Here is a 23,037-nt window from a genome sequence, read left to right as displayed (position 1 = left end):
AGGTCTTCCCTGATGAAGGGAAGTCACCATGGGTAGGAATACCCGAACTCTTTAGAGCAGCTGGAGGTGATGGGGCTGGGTTTTTCACCAGACTGTTACTGCTGGACGTTGCTGGTGAATGCACCCCACCACAACCACCTGTTCTGTTGTATGGTCTTTGTCCAGTAATTTTTCACACCTGTATCTCACTGTTAGATGGTAAATGACTTCAGAGTAGTCTTTGGCTGTATGAGTATACATAAGTGGTGTCTCACAACCTTGAGCCTTGTTTATATATGTTGGGACAGTTAGTAAATGTGCCAGTATCTTAAGGGGGAAAAAACTAATATTCATGTTTAAATATCTAGTATTTAGGAATTGCCTTGGTGAAATATTTTGACAATTTAAAATGTTTCAGTACTTTGTGGTGTCTTATACAAAAAGCAAGATTTCCACATGTTGTGCATAGATAACATCACTGTTTATGTATACTGTTCTGCTGTTACTTTCGATGCACACATTAACTAGAGAAACTTCACATGCTGGCACTGGTTACATCAGTGAGTAAACAAATCATATTAACTGGAAGTTCCACAACAAATATGGTCTCTTTCCAACTTTTTCCAGGCTGGTTATGTGAGTACTTTATTTTAATAGATCTAGCTAACCCAAATCCATTATAGCCTTGCATGATAGCAGCTCCTGTCTGATTAAATTTTTTTTTTAGTTTTTCACTTTATCCAGTAGTTAACTATTATAGGAATGACATAACCCTTTGCTTACACAGACAGCTCAAGATCAGATGATTGGTTCCAACATTTATCATGGAATCCAGCCTTTAAATCTGCTTTGCTTCTCCCAACATGTCATTCATAGCACTCTTCCTACTCTACAAATGGCATTACAGCTTGTGTAGAGTGTATATGTAAACCACTTGTGACCTGCTTGAGGCTGCACAGCAATCACATGCTTATTTCAACTTATTCATTTTCACTCCTTTTGACTTTTTACCAATTTCATTTAGTACAGAAGAGAAAATAAACATGGAGATGAGCTTTCAGAGCAAACAAAGTTACAAAGGGCTTTGGGATATCTTATGAGCACACTGATCTGCAGCAGATTTTGATTTTGGAATAGTATTTCTTTGCAATGCACTTCCACTTCTTATCTCCTCCTCCCCTTCTAGTGTCATTTAGAGTTTTCAAATTTCTAACTTAAGATTTTCAAAGATTGGAATTCTGTTACATGTTCCTTTGCTAACTGCCTGTACCGGTGACAACACAAATGAGGGGGAAGCTGTGACAAAAGGAGAGGAGTGACTGACAGAATGGAAAGAATATTGAGAAACTATTCAGCAACAAATATACAAGTGGATAAATAATCAAAACACAAATCACTACCAGAAAAACAATTATGCTGTAATATTCACAAGATTAAAATGTTTGTTTACATTGAAGGGACAATTCATAAGATTCTATTAGAAAGATTGTAAAATCATAACCTAAACTTACGTTAACTTCAAATTCTAATTTAAAACCTTATTTCTCTCCTTGGTCTTCCATTTTAACATCTCTATCCCCCTGGAAAAATCCTCTTTTTGCCAGCAGCTCAAAACTATCAAGATAATCCTTAGATGTCTTTTCCCAACAACTGTAAAGCCAGCTACATTGTGTCAAAAAAAATCTACTGTTTCAATAGCATAGGCCAAGTGGTTTTTTAAATAAAGTTTACGTATGTGTGTCGCTACCATGCTTAGAAGAAATACATTTTGTATGGACTGATGACTTTTACTGTTTTGAAAGGCTATGTCAGGATTGTTAAAGTTTCTACAGTAGAATTGGACAAACAGATAAAAGTTCAGAACCCCACGCTGCTACTTCGAGTGATGTTCCCTATATGGATTCTAAATGTGGGTGTGCCTGTGCTCCCTGCACTGGAGCCGGAATGATTTGTAGCAGAGTCCATTGACCCGCTCGTGCAGTGCCTCTGCTTGCATCATGAAAGGGGATGGTCTGCTTGACTCGTTCATGTAAACGTTTTTAAACTGAATTTTAACAGACGTGAATGGTACTTCTGTCAGTGCAGAGCTATTTGATGGTCTTTTTGGAGGTTGATTTGGGTTTGAGTTCTGAGGATGGATATTTTTTCGTGGACAGACCATTCTATTGACTGTCTGGTAGGATAGTATAACCTTTTAATAGAATTGTAGGACTGGAAGGGACCTCAAGAGTCCTGTGCCCTTCACTAAAGGCAGGATTAAGTATTATCTAGACCAGTGTTTCTCAACTGGTGTTCCGTGGAACCCTGGGGTTCCGCGAGATGAATTTCAGGGTTCCGCAAAAAATTGAAACCGCGCCGCCGAACACAGCCGACGGGGCGCGCCGCCGAAAAGGGGAAGATGTCCCGGATTTTTCAGCGGAGGGTATCGCATGGCCCCGCAGAAGTTAAAAAGGGTTCCGCGGCCAAACTTAATTCAGAAACACTGATCTAGACAATCTCTGACAGGTTTGTCTAACCTGCTCTTAAAAATGTCCAATGATGGTGATTTTGAGATTTTTATTTATTTATTTTTTGATGGAGAGTTTGATATAGTAGCTTCAAAACATCCCTTTCTTGACTTTTTTGTCTTCACAGGTCACTGTGGTGGTCTAATTGTTCTCTTTACTAGTCATAAGTAATCTATTCTAGTTGGTTTCCCTCTAGTGGTGGAAGGAGAGGTTATTTATTTTGTACAGTAACTGGAGTTCTTTGAGATGCATGTCTCTCTAGATACTCCACTTTTGGTGTGCATGCATCTCTGATGGGAGATTTTTGATAGCAGTGTCTCTTCGGCTTGTGCATGTGCTCTAGACATCATGTCAAGGAGATAGAGAACTGTATGGATGAATCACCTTTGGTTCCTTCACCACCATGAAGTCCTGAGGAAGGAGGGTGGGTAGTGAAGCAGCCATAGGGGGACATATCTCTAAGAATGCCACTTACCGTACAAGGTAAGTAACTTCTTTGAGTAGCGTCCTTATGGGTGACTCATTTAGGTGACTCCCGAGCAGTATTCCTGGGAGAGAGCTAGATCTAAAACTATTGATAGGATTGCTGTGTCAGCTGCAGCATCTGACTGACATGGAGGCGTATACCCTATGGCTCACTGTTTAGAAACAGTGTGAACTGATGCTCAAGTTGCAGCTTTGTAAATTTCCGTGATTGGTATATTTTTGAAGTGTTTGTGTCTCCCCCCAGACAGTGGCTGCATTGTGAATGTCAGTTGCTGACTGAGAGATTCCCAGCAGGAAAGGCAGTGCTTGAATCCCAGAGATCCTATTATACCACACTGATGACAGCCCTTTAGGAAGTCTCTTGATGGGAGGAGCGTGGGGGAATAATGAGGTGTTTAATGGGAAAAAATCCTAAAACCAATAAGAACTATAAAGTAAAAGGAAACTGTAAACCTAAAGGCTGAGCTACAGCCTAAGCTTGAAGTAGGCATACTGAATACTCTGTTGCAAGGGTGGTTGAGAAGTAATGAAAGGTGGTTTTGCTCTCTTGTGCGCAGCTCTGTATATCCTCCATATGGGCACAAGGAAGTCTAGTGTACGCATATGGGCTGAGAAGCACTGCGACCGAAAATCTCAGAATAAAGGCGCATGGAATGCATGCGCACCTGAAGTGGAACGTGCAAAGGGAAGCTACTTTGAGAAGTCATGAAGTATGAACAGTTGCAGCACGAATGTTGAAAACTCCTGACTGTACAGGAGAAGGAAGGTATCTTCACCATAGCATCTTAAAAGTTCTTAGCAGCACTTTTCCAGAAGATGAACAACCTGCTTAACTGAGGCTGCTTTAATCTAGCAACAGTCACAGGTTTATTATTTTGAATGACTTTTAAAATTACTTTGCAAATAAAACCATTTGGATTAAGCTGTCTTCATAGTGACAAAACCATGTGTAATTGGCACAATCTTTCCTACTTGAGCTTTGACTGGTGGTGGTCTCTGAAATTCTGAGCGAGCTGCCAGGTACAAGTCTACGGGTTAGGGTCCATAACTTTCTTGGCTAATGAAGGCAAGTAGGCATACACTAGACTATTCTTGGAGTTGATCATCAATGCCTTTCCTTCAAGAAGGCTAAGATATTGGTGTCTTTTTAAAGATGCTCTTGTTAGTAAGCTAGCTGTTGTTCAAGAAAGCTTATCATTGTTCAACTATTACTCTGCCTAAATCATCTTTTTTGGTGAATGTTGTTTAGAAGGTTGTGAAGGAACAGTTCTGGCAAAACCAAAAGTAATTGGGATCTCCTTGACCGAGTCATCTTGTGATTTAAACCCTGGGAATAGTATTAGCTCTGGGGGTCCACGCCTAGTATTGGATTAAAATTAGATGTCAATGCTGCTTTTTCTGGAAATATCACTTAACAGCATTAAAGACCATAAGGTGTTTGTTTGCCATTGGAGCCTGCCAGTGGTAGATAGTTATTTCTTTTTTAAAGAGAAAAAGCCTAAAGATAACATGGAACAAATTACTTGTCTGTTCAGAGGACTCTGTTGTGCACAGTTTTACCCTCTCACTAATCTATGTATGAAACCAGTAGGAGGGTTAGTGAGGAAGTATGGGTATAGTGTCAATCATGTAAGATAAGTTATGCTTACAGGCTGGGGAAAGGAACAAGAAGAAATGCCAGAGATCTGTACAGTACAATTTTTTTTAAAAGGATGTTAAAAATTGAGTTTTTAAAGAACTAAAAGGTTTAAGGTCTGGAAGACATGTCCTTCAGTGGGAGACTGAAGGACCTCAATCTATTAACTTTATCTTTAATAAATTAGAGGTACCTAATTGTAGATTTTAAGTCCAGAAAGGATGATTAAATCATCTAGTCTGACCTCTTGTATAACACAGGCCATAGAATTTCACCCAGTTATTCCTGTATTGAGCTCAGTAACTTTTCACTAAAGTATATCTTCAAGAGAAGCATCCAGTCTTTATTTGAAGACCTATACAGGGAGAAGATCCTGATAGCTAGAGAGCACATTAATCTTAAAGATAGTCATAAGAAGATCCAGTGGCTGGCTCAAATGAGAAATAAGGTGCAAGCTTTTTAACACTGAACATAATGAAACATTGAAACAGATTACCAGATGTGGTGGATCCTCCTCACTTGAACTCCTCAAATCGAAGTTTGACTATCTTTAATTTAAAAAAACCACAAACTGTCTAGCTTCCACAACAAGTTGAACTTAATGGAGGAATTATTGGGTGGAGTTCTATTTTTTTGTGTTTGCAGGAGGTTAGGTTAGATTACATTGACTATTAGCCTTAAAATTTGTCAACCCCTCCTCAGGGGGTACTTGTGCCATTTGTCTGGTGCACTGAGAGTCAGGTTTTGTTCCCTGCTCTGCCACTGTGTCTGCTGTGTGAGCCCGGGCAATCTGTTTCCCCTCCCACCTGTTGTCTACTATGTCCATTTAAATAGTAAATTCTTAATGGCAAGGATTCTGTGTTTGTACTGTGCTTAGAACAATTGGGCCCTGTTATGTGTTGGAGCCTAGGTACCACTGTAATACAGATACTTATTAATGATGCATGAAAACAGAATCCAGCTCATTTTTCTAGCTTTACTCTGTATTAACAGGGACAACAAGTAGTAGTTTGTCATGAAAGCAAACCGATACAGCTAATACACACAAATCTGTTCAATCAGAATGTGATATTTTTAGTAACTCTTCTGAGTAAAACTGCACTTTAAGCTACTTCTTGGGAACTCAGCCTTCCTAACCTTTAAACCAAGAATTTTAATGAAAAAATGCTGTTAATTAACACCTATTAAATGTGGTGTTCTGGCTCAAGTTTACTGTCTCAGGAAGTAGCATTTCACTGCAGCTCCTATTGCAGATGAGTTTTTTCTGGGTTTATGGAATAGATGCTGTTATAGGAAGCTACATCCTTTCTACAAACTTACGTTTGGGGAATAGTCAAAAGCAGGAGTTAAAGCACAGTAGGTAATCTCAGTGCAGGATTTTCACTCCTGGGTATTGTGCCTTCCTGACTCTTCAGATTTTTGCACCTCTGTGGCACCTGTAAGTTAGATGGATGGCAGGGCTTTTCCCTACTGAGAATGTTCCAACACTATCTCAGAGGCTTGAACATTCTAGCTAGTTCCTCTTTGGCCAAGAAAGGAACTTTGTATATGAGCTGCGTAATGACATGCAAAGGTTAATTCTCTGTGCAATAAAAGGTTTCCTTGGGCCTGTTTACACACCCTGGCAGGTAGCTTGCAATAAAAACTGCATGACTTTTTGGTAGATTACAGTAGATTCCTCTTATTAGCAATGCTCAAATGCCAGCAGAAAGTTGCTCTTGTCCTGGTATTTGCTAATAAGTGCAAGGCAAGTTTCTAAGTCAACAGCCAGGGAAGAAAACACCGGGCTGCAGCCAGGGAAGGCGTGCTCCCAGAATATCTGCTTGCAGGCAGGGTAGCAGCAGCAGAGGGGAGTAGCAGCCTGGCTGCTGGGGCTTTCCATGTGGAATGAGGGTGCTGGGGGCAATAGGCCTGCACTGTACCTCTTCTTCACTCTCCCACGGTTGGGGCTCAGTCCATCCCAGTGCTTCCTTCCCTGCATGCAGTCCACTGGCAGGGCACAGCCTGGAGAATGCATGGAGAGGTACTGTCATTCTGACATCTGGGCTGTAACCCCCTATCCACAGTCTCTCATCCTAGCCCACAGCCTCGTACCTCTTGTGTGGTCCCTGTGCACAGGCAGGTGTACCAGGCTGCAGCCCCAGAAGGAAGCACTGGAATGGTATGAGCACCAGCCGTAGGCAGGTTTGTGTGGTTGCAGGTAGGGAAGGCATGTCCCAGCACTTCCTTCCCTTGTTTCAAAAGTGGCAACCTTCTTAAAACAAAAAAAATTAGTGGCATGCAGTTGCCAATATCAGAATCCCATTAACTTTGATGCTAATAGGTTGGGATTGGTTCCTGGCAACATATTACCATTAACTGGAAGTTGCTAATATCAGGATTGCTATTAGCAGAATCTACTGTACTTCCTAGACATCAGGAATAATTGGGAGACCTGATTGAGGAACACACCAGCCTATTGGAGTGAAGCTTTCTGGAGATGAATAAACATCTGAAGTAAATCTGTCTTAGAGTATATCTTCACTGCAGTGGCGGCAGGCATTGATGCAGCGGCATCAATTGAATGGGTCTGTGTAGACCTGCTCAGTTGATGAGCGCTCTCCAGTTGACTCAATTGGTCTGTCTCCCCCAAAAGGAGTAAGGCTGTGTCGATGTAGTGCTATGAAGACACCATGCTACATGAAACACAAGCTATGCAACATACTTACGATCTCCCATTGTCTGCTGTCACCAGTGTAGACCAGCCCATAGCCTCCTGGGATTGGTCCTTGTCATCCAAGTGGAAGAGAGAATCACATTTGTTGAGTTGGTATGAGATTGTCAGATGGTTTGTGGCAAGTTGAGTTTTATTTTAAATGGCTATTTTTGTGAAAGTTCAATAGGTATGGGGTCCTCAAGGAGGTCTCCCAACTCCTGAAATTTTGGTAGGAGCTTACAAAAGAGTCAGCAGTTGTGATTGCTAACTATCTACCTCAGGATTTGACTCTTAAGGTGATGTGCCTGTCTAATGGGGTTGTCTAACTCTATTTCGGTAGAGCAGTTGTGAAATTGATAACACAGGTTGTCAGTATGCTTGCACATAAATTGGAGTTTAAGGTGATCTCTTGCAAAAAGCTGGTTGAAATATTCTGGAGCCTCTTGGAAAAATGAGGCTGGAGCAAGCTTGGTACTCAGAGACCTTGAGTTGAACTGCAGGAGTACTAGAGGCAAAAAAATCTTCACATCTAAGGGAATGTCCTGAATGTGCTGCAGGCACAAGAATGAATCCTGTATGGTATTTTCAGATAAATAATAATTTAAGGTAAGTAATTTTTGTTTTTGAAAATTGATATTTAAGTTAAAATTTTGAATTTCTACTAAAGGAAACATTTAATTTAAAAAATGCCTGAGCATAAGAGAATAGGTTGAAAATGCTCCTGTAAATTGGGAGATGGCAACTTTTTCAACAGAAATATTATTTACCAGATGCATACATTTTATTCATAGGGTCAGGTGCTCATGAACAAATTAAGATTTTATTTGGACAAGTCACTCCCTCCTTGTAATTGAATTTTATCTCATTATATTTTTTTCTGACCTTTAAACAAAATGGAAAAACTTGTTTCTCTAGGCAAGGAATAATTGCAAGAATGTTCTCATTTATGCAAAATTCTAAAGTTGTGCTGTCACGTGGACATTACTAAAATATTAACCTTACTGTACACCTTGCCATTTGATAAAGACCTCTTGAAGTCCACTGTTAACTTGGTTGGGAACTTATTGCTTTGAAAATCTAGGTAGTTTATTTAGTAATCTAATGTTAGCATTCTTGTTCTTAAGATTTTGGCCTGGATGCCCAAATACCATGATTTTATCATAAACTTTGTTTGCATCAGAATCTAGAGTTTCTCTTCTTGAATAAATGGATTATTTAAGTATTCCAGGGCTAGACCATCCAAAAGATGACTGACTAATAATTGCTGGTGTGCCAGTTACTTAAACATTTGGTTGCCATTCACTGGTTTTTCAGAAGACAATCCTAGCTTGAACAAGCCAAGGAAACTTACCAACTTTTCACCTTACTAGTTTTGAGCTGTCTGAATCTTTTGATGGATTCTAAATCTGATTGCATGCTTTGCATTGTTTGTGATTTCTTTTTACTTTTTTCCTGATTATTACCAAACTTTGTTTTGGTAATTTTATGTTTATGAACACAAAAATATTTAAATGAGCAAGTAAAAAAGTTCCATGTGTTCATGGCTAAATACATTAATGGTCCAAAAATTTGTTCAGAATAATGTGAACAACCTTCTAAGTCTTTTAGTAGGTCACTTTTTTAGAAGGCAATGGTTATTATCCTTTCTATGGATTTCAGAAGCAGAATTAAACTTGTCTTTTGTGGCTGAAAGTACTTTTTTTTTCATATTTTTAACCATCAAATAAAGGATATAATATATATACCTGCATGTTACCCTTGTGACCTATTCTGATTATGGTACAAATGTGTAGTATGTTAATATTTAGAAATAAGATGCCTTAATATAATTCAAGGTTCAGAAATGTTTGTTTTCCTCCCTCAATAGGTGGAAGCAGTATGAAGCATATGTACAGGCTCTGGAGGGCAAATACACAGATCTTAATTGTAAGTTAAGTTTCAAAGTGATAAATGTCACATAAATCTGTTTAAATACAGTCAAGTGATTTATATGCCTTGTAAAAAATAATGGCAGTTGGGAATGATAATCCGTACAGAAGGGGTTACCTGGTTTGGCCACTGGCCAGGATGATTTATAGGCTACAAGACCTGCATCCTCTCTAGAGCATATCTCCACCTCCCATGTATTTTGTCAGTTGTCTTCCATTGAAGATCTTCCAATGGCGGCTTCATCTATCGATAAATTGTCTATTTTTATCTGGGCATAGTTTAAAATTTGCAGGTGTGTCCAGACTGGCGAAAAATAATGCCCCTTTGAGACAGATTTTGACAGTCTAGGCCATTCAGCCCCATCATACTATCCTGTGAAAGAAAGGCTGTTTTACAAAAACACTTATAGGATGAGAAGTGAAGGGGTTTTTGGTTGCGGTGGAGTTCTAAAATGAATCTCCAACTAAGTCTTGTACAGATCACGTATCTTAAGTTACTCCTTTTGAACATTCACCAGCTATGCCATTCTTTAACTGTAGTTCTTATCCCTTTTGAAAGAGAAGAAGAGGAGAGACTTCCATCCACCCTCAGATTGGAGGAATGAATGTGTCTTAGGGGTAGTTGAGTTACCAACTGTCTGACATTAGTTGGATTGACAGCTAAAATAATTGACACTCACCTTCACTTTGTCTTTTCTCCCCACTTCCAAATCTTGAATTCTTTGTACCACTACTCTTCAAGGTTTCTTTTGCTCTGCCTTTCTACCTTTCTTTATTTCCCTCCTCCCAAAACTCATGCTGCTTGTGGTTTTGTACAGACAAATTGAAAGTAGTGTGTATCATGGTTTCACTCTTTGCTCAGACCACTCTAGACCTATAGAAATGTGTGAAACTGAGTAGATGTTTAACTTTCACTCTAATGCTCCTGCCATCTCTTATGTGCAGGAGCAGTAATACTGGCACTAGTAATCAGTGACTAAAACTGTTACAGATTTTGCACAAACAGTAGTTTACTTTTTAAAATCTTCCCCAAAGCTAGTTTTAAAAACTTTTCCTTAGTACGCATTAAAAGAAATGCTCAAGCAGTTTAAAATAACATTGCTAAATAAAAGTTCCACATCTTGTCATTTCAGTTGACAAATACTATGAGCAAAAAATATTTTCTTGTTATCTGGTGCCTGCTCCTGCTCCCACTGAAGTCAGACATTGGAAAAAGTTCTACTATAACTTCAGTAGAAACAGAATTGAATCCCTAACTTACATTTTCAACATATATAATATAAATGATTTAACATGGTGTGTGTTTTGCTGGAATAAAGCTTATAAATGTGATTGAGTTGCCATCTCTGATATTTTTGTAATGTGAAAACATGGCTGTAGAGTTTTGACATTGCAGCTTGTCTACAAACAATGCTGTTTAGAAATTGAACACAGTTGCCAAGATTGCACACTTCTGACCTCTCTACTGGTCTCTTTCTGAAGACATTTCCCTCCCTCAATACCAATGCAGCTGCTTGGGTGCGCTAGTGAAGAAAAGGTACAGGCAGTGGCTAATTTACACTAGTGCTCTTGAAGTTGTTACTACTGGTATTTAACATGGTAGAAAAGTTTTTTTCCAAAAAAAGGCAGTTTTTACTAGTCCCAACAGTGCGGGACTACTGTCAAATTTAAAATGGACTGTAGAGTGATTTCAGCAAAAACAGCAAGAGTCCTGTAGCACTTTAAAGACTAACACATTTCTGCAGGCATAAGCTTTTGTGGGCTGCAACCCACTTGAGTGAGCCCACAAAAGCTTATGCCTGCAGAAATGTGTTAGTCTTTTAAAGTGCTACAGGACTCTTGCTGTTTTTGCTATATACAGACTAACACAGCTACCCCTCTAGAACTTTTCAGAGTGATTTCAGTATCTAAACTTAGTCTTGCTTTAATCTGTTTTTAAAGCAACCAGTTTATGCTTTCTAAAATGTAATTATTGTCTTTGAACTAGGTCTGTTATAAACTAGATTAACATTTTTGTGCTTTCTGTATTTTATCATTAACATTAGCTAATGATGTAACTGGATTGAGAGAGTCTGAAGAGAAACTGAAGCAACAACAGCAAGAGTCTGCGCGAAGAGAGAATATCCTGGTGATGAGGCTGGCAACTAAGGAACAGGAAATGCAAGAGTGTACTGTAAGTATTCAATGTTGATAAATGTCTTAATGTTACAGGAATGTTTTCAGCTGACTCTGTGCTGCATATAGTTCTCTTATGGGGAAAAATAGGATCATAAGCAATGAAGGAGGTTCTTTATATTGGTCCTCTACCATAGCATCTCCCCAGCAGGAGCGAAAAGTAAAATTCCTGCTGCATTTCTTGTCAGAACTGCTGATAAGATGTATAATCAGAACAGTGGAGAAACCCAGACTTTTCTGTTTTTGAAAATGTGGAGGCAGAGAGAAGGGTCATTGAGGTCCCAAGAAATATGGGATACCTTTACCACATTTAAACCTTTTTAATATGCCATTTTTTATTTCCCCTATCCCCATACTTCTATTTATGAATGAATGAGTTCACGATTTTATTTTTCTTATAAGGAACGTTATTTTTGGTTCAGAGGGATATTTTTGAAATATGCACAGGAGTCATTTGATCTTTTAGAAAAAGTCAGAATAAACTGTTTCCGAGACATGTACGTAGAACATAAATCTGTTGACTTCTTTGAGTGTGTGTGTATATGGCACGCCAATGATCTTGAAAGACTTAATTATCTGGTAGCTATAGATATGAGATTATAAATTTTGATAATCCTGTAAATCCTTATAATAAAGCGTCTTCACCATGAGTAGTGTCCCTTTGTGTCCGGTCACCCGCCAGTGTTGCCAGGAGACCTTGTCTTTGGCTGCAGGTGGTCACTTTGTTGGCCCTGAGAAGACTTGTTTCTCTTCTTCTGTGGCCTGTCTGTTCTGTTAGCTCTCAGAAAAAGTTCACTCCCCTTCTCTTGTAACAAAAGGTCCAACTGAAAGTCCAAAAGAAATGCTCAAATTTATGGTGGTTGCCTTCTCAGGCTCTACTGAACTCCTCTGATTCTTGGCCCCTTTTCCTGGCCCCTGCAGAGCTTCTATTTTGGCTTGGTTCTTCTCCTGGCTGCTTTCAGGGGCTCACCTGTCTAATCACAGACTGCCCCAAACTGCTGAGCTTCCCATGCAGGAGAGTCCCACCTCCTCTACAGCATCTCTTCCTGTTCTGAATTTCTGGCTCTGTTTAAGTAGTCCTTCCTGATTTCCTGCAGCTGGGTCACTAATTAAGTTGCTATATCACCATCAGATGGGGGTTTGCTTGTAGGTCACAGGCAAGACTGAGCCTGATTTGCCTTAAAGGGATGGCCAACCTGTGACAATTCTATGAGAGATACTTGGAATGTTATCAAATTAATGTTTGCAGATATGACACATACACCTAAAGATTATTTTACAGAATTTCTTTTCATATTTTAAAGATGGAAATGTATTTTAACTTCAGGGTGTTGAAAAGTACAAAGAACAGCTTGATATATCCCTTAAAAAAACTATTTACATGAGTCTCCTGTTTCTCAGATGGTTAAAAGGATGGAATCTCCTTCTCTGTAAGTGGAGATACAGTAAAGATGCAATGTCAGCTATACCTTTGTGTGTGGTGTTTTTTTAAGTGTTTTAAAAAAAAAAAAGTTAGGGGAGAGACTAGATATTTTTTAACTCCTTCATATATTACTTTGATTTTTGCAATGCTGTATTTGAGGAAGCTTGGTATAAGTTTTAAATGGGGATGGTAAAAACCTGTTTTGTAATATTGGGAGTGAAGTATTTTCATACATAAAGTATTGGCAGCCTATATATTAGAGGTGAGCAAAGCTAAGCGAAAGATGGGTTGAACACTGGGCTTGTAAATGAGGTCTTGCTGTTTAGAGGAAAGATGGAGCCCACTAAATAACTATAACGAAACTTTGTACATAAAACAATTATATAATCCACATAATACATTTGGTAAAAATAAAAAACAGAAACATGTGAGCCAATTTCCATATATATAACAATTTAGTACTAAAAGTTCATGCTTAGTTTTTCCTGTTGGTTACACACTGGAAATAACAATTCTGCTGTAAAACTACAAGTAAAATGATTTACCAGTCTTTGATCGTGATGATTGGTGTAAAGCATCCTTGTGATACTTATTGGTCAGTCACATCAATTTACAAAAGGGTTGAAAATTATAAAAGATGAGTAAAAGCAGCCCTCGCTATTTAGTTTCTATATATAGGTGTTATGTGTATGCATCTGTGTGTATGCAAAGGGGACAATAACTAGTTCATTCCACCAGACTCAAACAATAGAAAACCCAAAGTTCTTCAGTGTACATTAGTAAATCACGACCCTAAGAACTATATGCTAAATAAGATGTTAGTGCTATTTTAAATTATAGGGTTATGACTGTTTTAATTTTGAAACTTCATTTGCATTTTACCTTGTACTTTAATTTTTTGAATATATTTCTTGCTCATGAGAGTTGCTAGACTTAACCCTTGAGAGTTAAGTACTCTCTCTCCACTCAGCAGATACACTATAGGCAGTAGTAATGCAGGTTTCACTTATTGTTGTGCTAATGGTTCAGTCTTCGTCTACTGAGACAAGAGGGTAGTTAAGTTTATAGTCCCATTCTCTCCTGGGCCTCTACTGAGGCCACCATTGGAGTCAGTTATATTTTTTGGGATGACCCATATCCATTGGAACTGGACTAGCATCACAAACTTACTTTTTAGTAGATCATTCTTCCATTAGTAACAATTTTTTTGCATTAACCTATATAAGATTTGAATTAGTTTATCTGGAAGTATAACCCTTCATCAGTTCTCAGCCAGCCACCAACTCCCTCCTGCCCAACCCCTCTCCAGTTCATTGAGTGGGAAATAGCACTGCGTATTCAGATTGCCAACACTTCCCATTACAAGTCCTTGTTTTTAGTTGCTTATAACTGTCCACATTTTAACCATTTGGCAGAAATTTTCCATGCTCTGTCTGCCTCGGGGTGTAGTGTGCGGTGTGGTTTGTTTTTTTGTTTGGGGGGAGGAGGGAGAATAAGGCTAATAAAGAATATATTTCAAAAAATTTCTGGTGATCTTTTCTTTAAAATGTTCATGCTTTGAAGTAGTAGTGAAATTTGGCAGGGAGGTGGCTTTTGTGTCAGAAATGTATGTTTTGCCTTCCCCATAAAATCAGTCCAAATTTAGCCACATTGTGAACCTTAGGGAAAAAAATTGCACATATTTAGAGACTTGATAGAGCTTAACAGCAAAAATCTCTGAAGATTCCATCTATGCTGAACAGGATTTTCTTAGTGTGGGTCCAAGCAGTGGAAATGAGAGCAGGAAGATTCTCTCCTTTGCACTCTGTTCTCTCTCCTCCATCACACTTCCAGGCAGAGCAAACTGTCTGTCTTGAATGCAGAGGGCATATAAGCCAGATAGCAAGTAATTGGGACAAAGAATGGGGAAAGGGGATTGGGACTGGAGGGTGAAAAGACTGCAAGAGGGAACTGGTGAGGTGGAGGAGACCAGATGAAGGACTCTGGAATGGCGACTTGGACTAGGGGCCAGTGCTAGTGGGGATAGCGTGTGTATGGGTAAGGTGGTGAGTGATGGGGTGGGAGAGGATTGGACTGACTGAGAAAGGGGACTGGAGAGAAAAAGTGGTTGGTATAACTCGGATTGGCTGGGCAAAGAAAGAGGGAGCAGGACTTGAAGACCAGAGTGTGAAACTAGGCCTGGTTGGGGATTACTAGGATGAGAAGTCTGAGGAGTGGGGTTTGGGATAAGAAGCCAGGGGTGGGGCAAAAGACAGGATTGGGACCAGAGTCTGTGCCCCAGAGAGCACGCTTCCTTCCTGAGTCTGGGATGGAACCCAAGATTCTAGAGTCTTGCCGTTTCTCTTCAGTCAGCAAATTTCAGACAGATGGACAAAGTTTCTCATTCCACTAGCGTGCTGGTCCACATAAAGGATGATGACCTGCACTGCTATGTTTTACTCCATTAGCTAAAGTGGCAGAAATCTGTGCAGTGGATCAATGAGATCCAACACTGCTGCTGATCATGTATGTGTTGATATGATGCCCCTTGATGGAGTTTCTCAGTTTGCTTTTTTGAACATAGGAAATTCCACATGAAGAAACTACAGTAAAAACAGTAAGGTTGCAAAGTCAAACACTCAGAAGCCCTTGAAAAAATTGTCTTCTGAGCAGAGTTTAAATAGTGTATGGGAAATCAGGCATGGGACTATGCATTGAACAATGAGAATGAAACACAATATTTAATAACTACCCATTAAGTGAGCAGAGTCCATTTTATGCACTGAATAAGGCAGGGGTCCTGCAGGGAAAAATAATCCATGATAAAGTAATTAAAGAGAGTATCTTAATGTATAGGCACAAGGAGACCAAATTAAGGTTGTCCTGGCAACCTTAATCCTGGCATTTCCTAACTTTTGAGTGCTTGACTTCGCAACCTTAATGTACTTTTAACATAGTTTTCTGTGTAATATGTTTAAATAAAGGGAAATATGTAATAAACTTGGAAAGAATCTTTGAAAAAAGTCTTTGTAATAAATTGGTTGACAAGTTGAAGTTTGTTTGAAAGACCTCCTGTAAACAATTAAAACAATTTTTGTTTCAGTTAAAGTCCAAGTGAAACAGTGTATATCTTAAAGATGCAAAATTCAAATAAAATCTAATCAGTCAAGAATTTAAACTGGTTTCAGGTACTAACCCTGCCCCTGGATCTTTACTGCTGTTTTCAATACTAGTGGTCTTTGTTGGATTTTTTTTTCTGTTCCCTGTTGCTGTATGAAACACTCACTCAAACAACATAAATTGACTATACAGAGAGAACAGTCAAGCAGACTAGACGTGCAGTACTATCAAATGCACAAAGTAAACAAAATGAAAAACCAGATGTTTTTCTATCACTTTTATAAAAAGCAGCTTCAATCCTGCAGACAGATCCTTGTGCCTGGTGCAGAGCTTCCTTGACTCAGTGAAACTTTACTTAGGTACAGGGATTTGCCAGTGCACAACTACCTGCAGGATTGGGGTGTGTAAGTGACAATGATAGTTAAAAATCAAACAGAAGTGTAATTTTTTTTAAAGTTGCTGGTGTGCCTTTAAGCCTGTGAAACTCTTAATTTACTTTATTTTACTCAAGAAAAATGAGAGAGGTATAGGAAGCATACTAAACTGAATTTAATATAAAATGATTCTGTGCTAAGGGCATTAATTTTAATGCATAGATGGATTTAGAATTCAAATATTGTCTGGTTAGCACCTCTTTTTAAGTTTAAAAAAAAGTTGTTGAAAGAATTCACACTTCCAAAAATGCTTTTGAATGAATCACATTTAAATATGGTGGTAATAGTTCTGTAAGTAATTCATGTGTTGAAAGGAAAATAGGCAAATTGAAAGTAAATACAAATTTCACCACTATTCTGAACAGCATTTCATTACTATCAAATAGGCAATTTGGATTGCAGAACTCTGCAACGGAACCTAAATCCAAATAAAAAATCCTGTTTTGTTGAACTATATCTTAAATTCATTTAAAACAAGGTAAATAAGTTTCATAAAATTTCTTTAATAAAAGATAGATTTTGAACCTTCTCTTCCTGATGTTTTTTTGTACAAGAAACCTGTATGATTTGCAGTAATCTCTGATGCTGGTCTTCATAAACGTGGTCGCCATAAACACATCAGGATTTCAGATAATTTGGAAATAGTAAGAACCACTATTTTTGTCAACATTAATGTCATCACTTTAATTTGGCCTTCATTACAGCTATGTGGCAACTATTCAATTTCTACTTTGACTGGAAAACTGAGTTTTGAGATACTCTTCCTACTTGAAGTCACTTTTCAGAAAAATGCAAACAGTGGGGAAAAAAATAGAGGATTTAGTAGCCCAGATGTCTCTCTTATGCAAACCTAAATTGAGATGGTATGAAGAATTAATTAGATTTGGGGAGAAAAGCAAAATTTGTAGCCTTTACATTTGAAGTAAATTTTTTTTTCCCTGTTGTGGGTTCATTTTCCTTCTGATTATACTTTAGGTAATACTCTTATCTGCATGTGAATTTAATGGTTACAATATGGAAGGAAAACGAACTTCGTTTAACTCCATCTTCAGCAGAACAATGTGGTTTCTTTTAATGCTGATCATTCTGAAATCATTGTAAGCTTTTTAAATTATAAATGAATAACAGTTTTTTCTTGTTTTATGCAGAATCAGATTCAGTACCTCAAGCAAGTCCAGCAGCCTAGTGTTGCCCAACTGAGATCAACAATGGTGGACCCAGCCATCAACTTGTTTTTCCTAAAAATGAAAGGTGAACTGGAACAGACTAAAGACAAACTGGAACAAGCCCAAAATGAACTGAGTGCCTGGAAATTTACGCCTGATAGGTAAACAAAACAAATACTCCCCAGTCAAGACTTCCCTGACAGTCCCACTGCGAGAATGCTATGGTGGGACAGCCAAGTACTCGTTTCCACACCAAGACTCAGACGTTTTGAGCCAAAAAGCCACATTCTTATACTGTCCAGCTTGTAATGCTTAATGTAAAACTTACCAGATGAACCTTGTGTTTCAGCTTTTTTCTCCCCCTTTGCTTCAGAGGCCTGATGGCGTCGGACTATTCTGAAGAACTGGCCGCCTCCAAAAAAAAAAAAATTGTTTCCTTTCTAGAACATGTAGACACGTGCAAAGTGGTTCTATTTGAAGAAATAGAGGGAGAAACAGAAGTCTTAAGTCTGTGGCACACGGTGTCTACAGACAGTTTGGAGGAGAGAGAACCTAGAGATTTTAAATCATGAATTGAACATGTAAAATTCCAGTAAAATGTAAAAATGGAACATGCTTCGCTCTTAACCTTGAGCCTAGTGACTTAGAGACACTGTAAGTCAGTTTTGCCAATAAGACTGTGGACTTCCTGCTTGTTCACTGAACTGCTGGGTCAAAACTCAATGAGGTGAATTTTGCATTAAAGAGTTTATTTGCTAACCAGCTTTGAATAGCCATGAGAGATTGCTATTTCATATTGCATCAGTGGTAGTGTACACTTCTGATTGACTGTTTAGCATTTGGGCTCTAAGCATTTCACTGAGCCTTAAGTCAGTATGGTTTTAAATAATGAATTGTTCTCTGGATGGTTGGTAATACTGTGGACTAAAAAATTAGGACTGTACAAAAATATAGGTACTATCTAATTGTAGGTTTTAAATTGTTTGAAAATATATTTGATCACAACTATAGTTTGATAAAGGAAAACTAGTTGTGATAAGTATTTCACTGCATGTTTCAATGCAGAAATGAGAATTTTTCAAACTTTTGTGAGAACTGATCTCACATGCTCTATATATAAGGCACACATAATGGCAACTGTCTTCAGTGTTGGTGTGGGATATTTTTTTTTGTTCCATTGTATGCCTGTTTTTGTATTGCACTTCTATATAAAATGTGCCTTGAAAGAGTTGTAATATAGAACTTAAGGAACACTATTGGTCATAATGTTACACTGTGAAACTTTTGAGGGAATGAACGAGAATGTTACCTTTTGAGATGTCTCGTTCTCTGAAAAGAGGGAAGATGATATTCTTTTAAAAAAACCAAACAAACAAAAACCAAACAAAAAAAACCTTTTTTAAAAAAAATGCATGCATCCTGGCTGGAATCAATCAAGGAGCTTTGCTACTCTATTGATGCCTTTTTGTCATGTTGTCCCAAGTTATTTGCAAGAATAGTTAATATGGGACAGCTCAGAGTGCATGTTTGAGGGGCGTAAGTGTGCAGAGAAATGTGAAATTATGTGGACTGGTATAGTGTTTGTGTATTTTTAGCCAATTAATTTATATCTAGAACACTAATGTTCTGATGACAAAATCAGTCTGGCACTATTTCATGACTCCATCCAACACTGGAAAGTTCAGTGTTATCAGACTATTTAAAAAAAAAAAAAAAAAAAAAAAAAGGTCAGCTTTATAAAAGGTAGTGTATTCTAAGATGGGTAGACAATAACTGCTTATTGTTCAAAATGCAGTTTTCATTAAGATCGCTTAAATTTTAATTCAGCTCACTTAAGTATCTTAAACTGTTGTGTGTGCTATCTTAAATTAATGTGGGGGAGAGAGTAGTGTGTTTATGCGTAGGCTTATTGTTGCCTAAACACTGGATTTACATCAAAAGAAAAACCTTCAACATCTTAATTTCTAAAAATTACACATATATTTGAACCTACCTTGCTGTGGCAGTATTATTTAAGGTTTTAATGATCTAGCATCAAAACAAAGGTAAGATGGCATTAGTGAACTATTGTGTTAATGTGTTACCAACTAATTTGAAAGTATTTACTATAATATGCAGTCAAAAAAGCCAGCCACGCTGATTGCTTGGTTAACTTGGAGTTTATAAATGAGTTAATATATTCAGATACTGAATGCAAAACTGTCCTTAGGATCTAAATGTGTTGTGTGACACTGAGGTGACATGTTTCTTACCACTTCGTTTTAATTTCAAACAGAAGTATTCAGAAATTTCTTTGCTAATTTTTATATAGTCTTGGAGTGGAGGGTGGGAAGGGTTGTGTTGCTTAAAAGCAAGTGATAAAAGAGAACTGAACAATATTCCCTAATTCAAATTCTATGTAATTGGAGTCTAATCCATGGTGCAAACGTATAAATACATATTAGATGCGTGTAGGAAATAGAATGTAAGGAATCAACAATTTATTTCTAGGCTGTTTAAATATTTAGGGAACTTTTTTTTTTTTTTTTTAAATTGTCATTGGGTTCATGATTTTATTTTCATTGGTAAAGGAATGAATCAGACTGCTCAAGCTATAAAAGGGTTTGTAGAAATTTTCATTCATCCTTTCACCAGGAACTGTTCCCATTGTCATCCTAACTTCCTTGTATGTAACCACTCTTATTTCATGGCACCTCACCTCATGGTTGAATGAGCTGATGCTCTCCTTCAAAATCTTAAACTCTTCTGAAATAACATAACACATCTGCTCCAAGTCCCTTGCAAGCCCAAGTTTATCATCAAGCTTGGGACTTCATTGTAGTAGATGTATACAGCATAAGATGGTTTTTTTGGGGGGAGGAAGTGAATATAATCAAGTGAGTGGTTTTTATTAAGCCATTTTAACACCATTGAAACATTCAGTACATATGTATTTTTGTTTGTTTGTTAAAAAAAAAAAGTCAGCAAAAACTTTATTCCTAGAAAGCTTGCTGCTACAAATGTTAGTCTTTTGAAATTTAACAGCTTCCATTTTTACAGGTTTTATAGCATATCTTTACATGGATTTGTTAAATATATAGTTGCAAAACCTATTTCTGTGACTAATCAGTTATTTTAAGATTTACTGCCTTTGATATTCTTGCATGTGTTATCCTCTTTATTACATAACTCAGCATATAAGGTAGGTTGGTTGGTCAAACTAAGTAGTGCAAACTGTTTAGAAAATCTTGAGGGGGAAAAGTAAATTGCATTATAGGTAACTGCAAATTCCTATACAGGTAATAAAAGCAAGGTTTGTGGCAGGAACAGACGACATGGTGAAGAAATTAGCAGGTGTTCTAGAATGATGCAAAGCTTCTGAGGTTGTTAATGGTGCACACTAATATATGCAACAGTTGGCAATGGCTGTTATAAAATATTACATGATTATGGACTTTGAACTTTTGAAATCTATAGTGGTAATAAATACAGATTAAAAGCCTACCAATAGCAGAAACTTGGAAATGGCCAAATCATTGCACGTGTGCCTAAAAGCTTTCTCAATATGTCACATTGGTTAAGTCCAAAGTGGTCCTAGTGAAGCTAAATGTACAGAATAAATAAGCATCCCATAGAAAATTTTTGTTTTAAATTGTATTACTTTATTGTATTAGGTCAGCACAACTCTAAGCTTCAAGGACTTGGCATTGGACATCACATCGAGATAAAGAACAGGTTGCTGCATTTAGCACATTTGCAGGCTTCCAGGACTTTACGCAGCCAGATTTCTTCTGAAGCAGCCCATCTGAAAAATGGGGGAGTCAGTCGGAAGACTTTAAATGGGACAGAGTTGGCAGAATTTTAAAAAATCTAAAGTGTTAAAAGCTTGAATGCTTAAACAGTAGCTAATTGAGAGATGACATGAAGTGACTTTTGGCTAGGCAATAGTTTTGCAGGAAAGAGCTGTGGTTGTGAAGCATACTAGCAAATCTTTTTAACTTTTATTACACAGTCACAAGCTGACCTCCTCAGGCTTGTTTCCTAATATAAGTCCTGAATTTCAGTCACAAACCTGATTGATTGTTTTTCCTGGGCTTTCATTTCCTGTGGAAAAAGAGGATAGCTTCATTATATATGTTGCTGAACCTCAGAAAGGCAAAATATTTGTGGTTGCTCTTCTAGCTTTGTGAGACCAACAGTGTTAAAGAGCTTTAGCTATCAATTTTATTTTGTTATGAAATAAACATTATTGCCTATATATTAATTTGCATATTAGTTCCTATAATGCTCTGCATTGCAGTTAAATGTGAAGATTAAAGATATGTATGTGTTCCTGATTTTGCAGAAAGCAGAATATCGGATCTGCTTTTACCCCCATGAAATTTTTTTAATATGGTGTTTCCTGGCTTTTGATCACTGGACACGGTCAACTTTGAAATCTGGTTAGCCTAAAAAAAGCTGCTTATACTTACCTCTGAATCCCCCTGCCACCTTATATTTTTCAACTCTGTTATCAGTTATCTTCCCTCTCGCTCTGTGAAAGACACAAAGGAGGAGCTGACTGTAGCTATTGAGGAAACAGTGAAGCAGTGTACATAGTGTAGCCAAATGTACAAAATAAACTGAAAAAAAAAATGTTTAATCATTAAGGTACATTTGATATTTCAAACTAGTTAAACAATTTTCAATTGAATGGCTTAAGTCTCTCAAAGAAAGTGTTGTGTTGATCATGAAATTCAGTGGTCTCCAAACCTTGACCCTAGAAAAAGCAGAATAGCTAATAAAATACTTCTAGTACATAAAGTAAAGGAGCACTTTTAACATTTGTAACTCAGTCAGACTACCAGGCACATATTTAACCATTTTTTTCTTCCTTTGAGAATGGACAAATGCCAAATTGTCTTAATAGCCCAGATGTCAATAACCAAAAACATTGTGACCATTCATATTTACAGTAATAGAATTTGCCTTTCGCTTTTACGGAACAGCAACAGAAGATCAGAAGACATTGGAACAGCATGTGGTAACTATAGGGAGACTTTCTGCTATGACAATTACCCTGAGGCACAATGTTCCTTAAATTGTGACATGCAGAAATTGCATCTCCTATCTCTGTTATAATTGTAATTGAGGAAGATTACAGAAGGTTTTATCTTCATTTTGTGATAGATGGCTCTTTCCTTTGCAGCCAAACAGGCAAAAAGTTAATGGCGAAGTGTCGAATGCTTATCCAGGAGAATCAAGAGCTTGGAAGGCAGCTGTCCCAAGGACGCATTGCACAGCTTGAGGCAGAGCTGGCTTTACAGAAGAAATATAGTGAGGAACTAAAAAGCAGTCAGGATGGTAAGGGCTTTATTAAGAAAATGGAAATTGCCTTGCATTTGCACTGGCTTAATTATTTAACCTACTGGTCATGTGGATTTTGTAAATTATCCCGTTACTGAGCACGAGACACATTTTTTCCTTTCCCAGAATTAAAGGGACAATGTCAGGTTAAATACAATTTAAGAATTCTTTCTGTGGTGCTGAT

The 23,037-nt window shown here is 37.8% G+C and overlaps 1 protein-coding gene across 5 annotated transcripts in view; it reads left to right on the top strand.

Annotated features, from left to right (window-relative positions):
* The window catches only part of WTAP (WT1 associated protein), a 35,940-nt gene that overhangs the window by 9,643 nt on the left and 3,260 nt on the right, over nt 1-23,037 (top strand). For all 5 annotated transcript variants that reach the window (XM_067542499.1, XM_067542500.1, XM_067542501.1 and 2 more), the window contains 4 exons: nt 9,171-9,229; nt 11,277-11,404; nt 17,511-17,689; nt 22,696-22,850. In XM_067542499.1, coding sequence (XP_067398600.1) covers nt 9,171-9,229; nt 11,277-11,404; nt 17,511-17,689; nt 22,696-22,850 — 521 coding nt within the window. The remainder of the gene's footprint in view (nt 1-9,170; nt 9,230-11,276; nt 11,405-17,510; nt 17,690-22,695; nt 22,851-23,037) is intronic.

This window comes from Emydura macquarii, unplaced genomic scaffold, assembly GCF_026122565.2.
Source record: "Emydura macquarii macquarii isolate MOO-44397 ecotype Brisbane River unplaced genomic scaffold, CSIRO-AGI_Emac_v2 contig_705, whole genome shotgun sequence".
Classification (NCBI taxonomy): Eukaryota; Metazoa; Chordata; order Testudines; family Chelidae; genus Emydura; species Emydura macquarii.
Note: the sequence above shows the minus strand (reverse complement) of the source record. Positions and strands in the feature narration are given on the sequence as shown.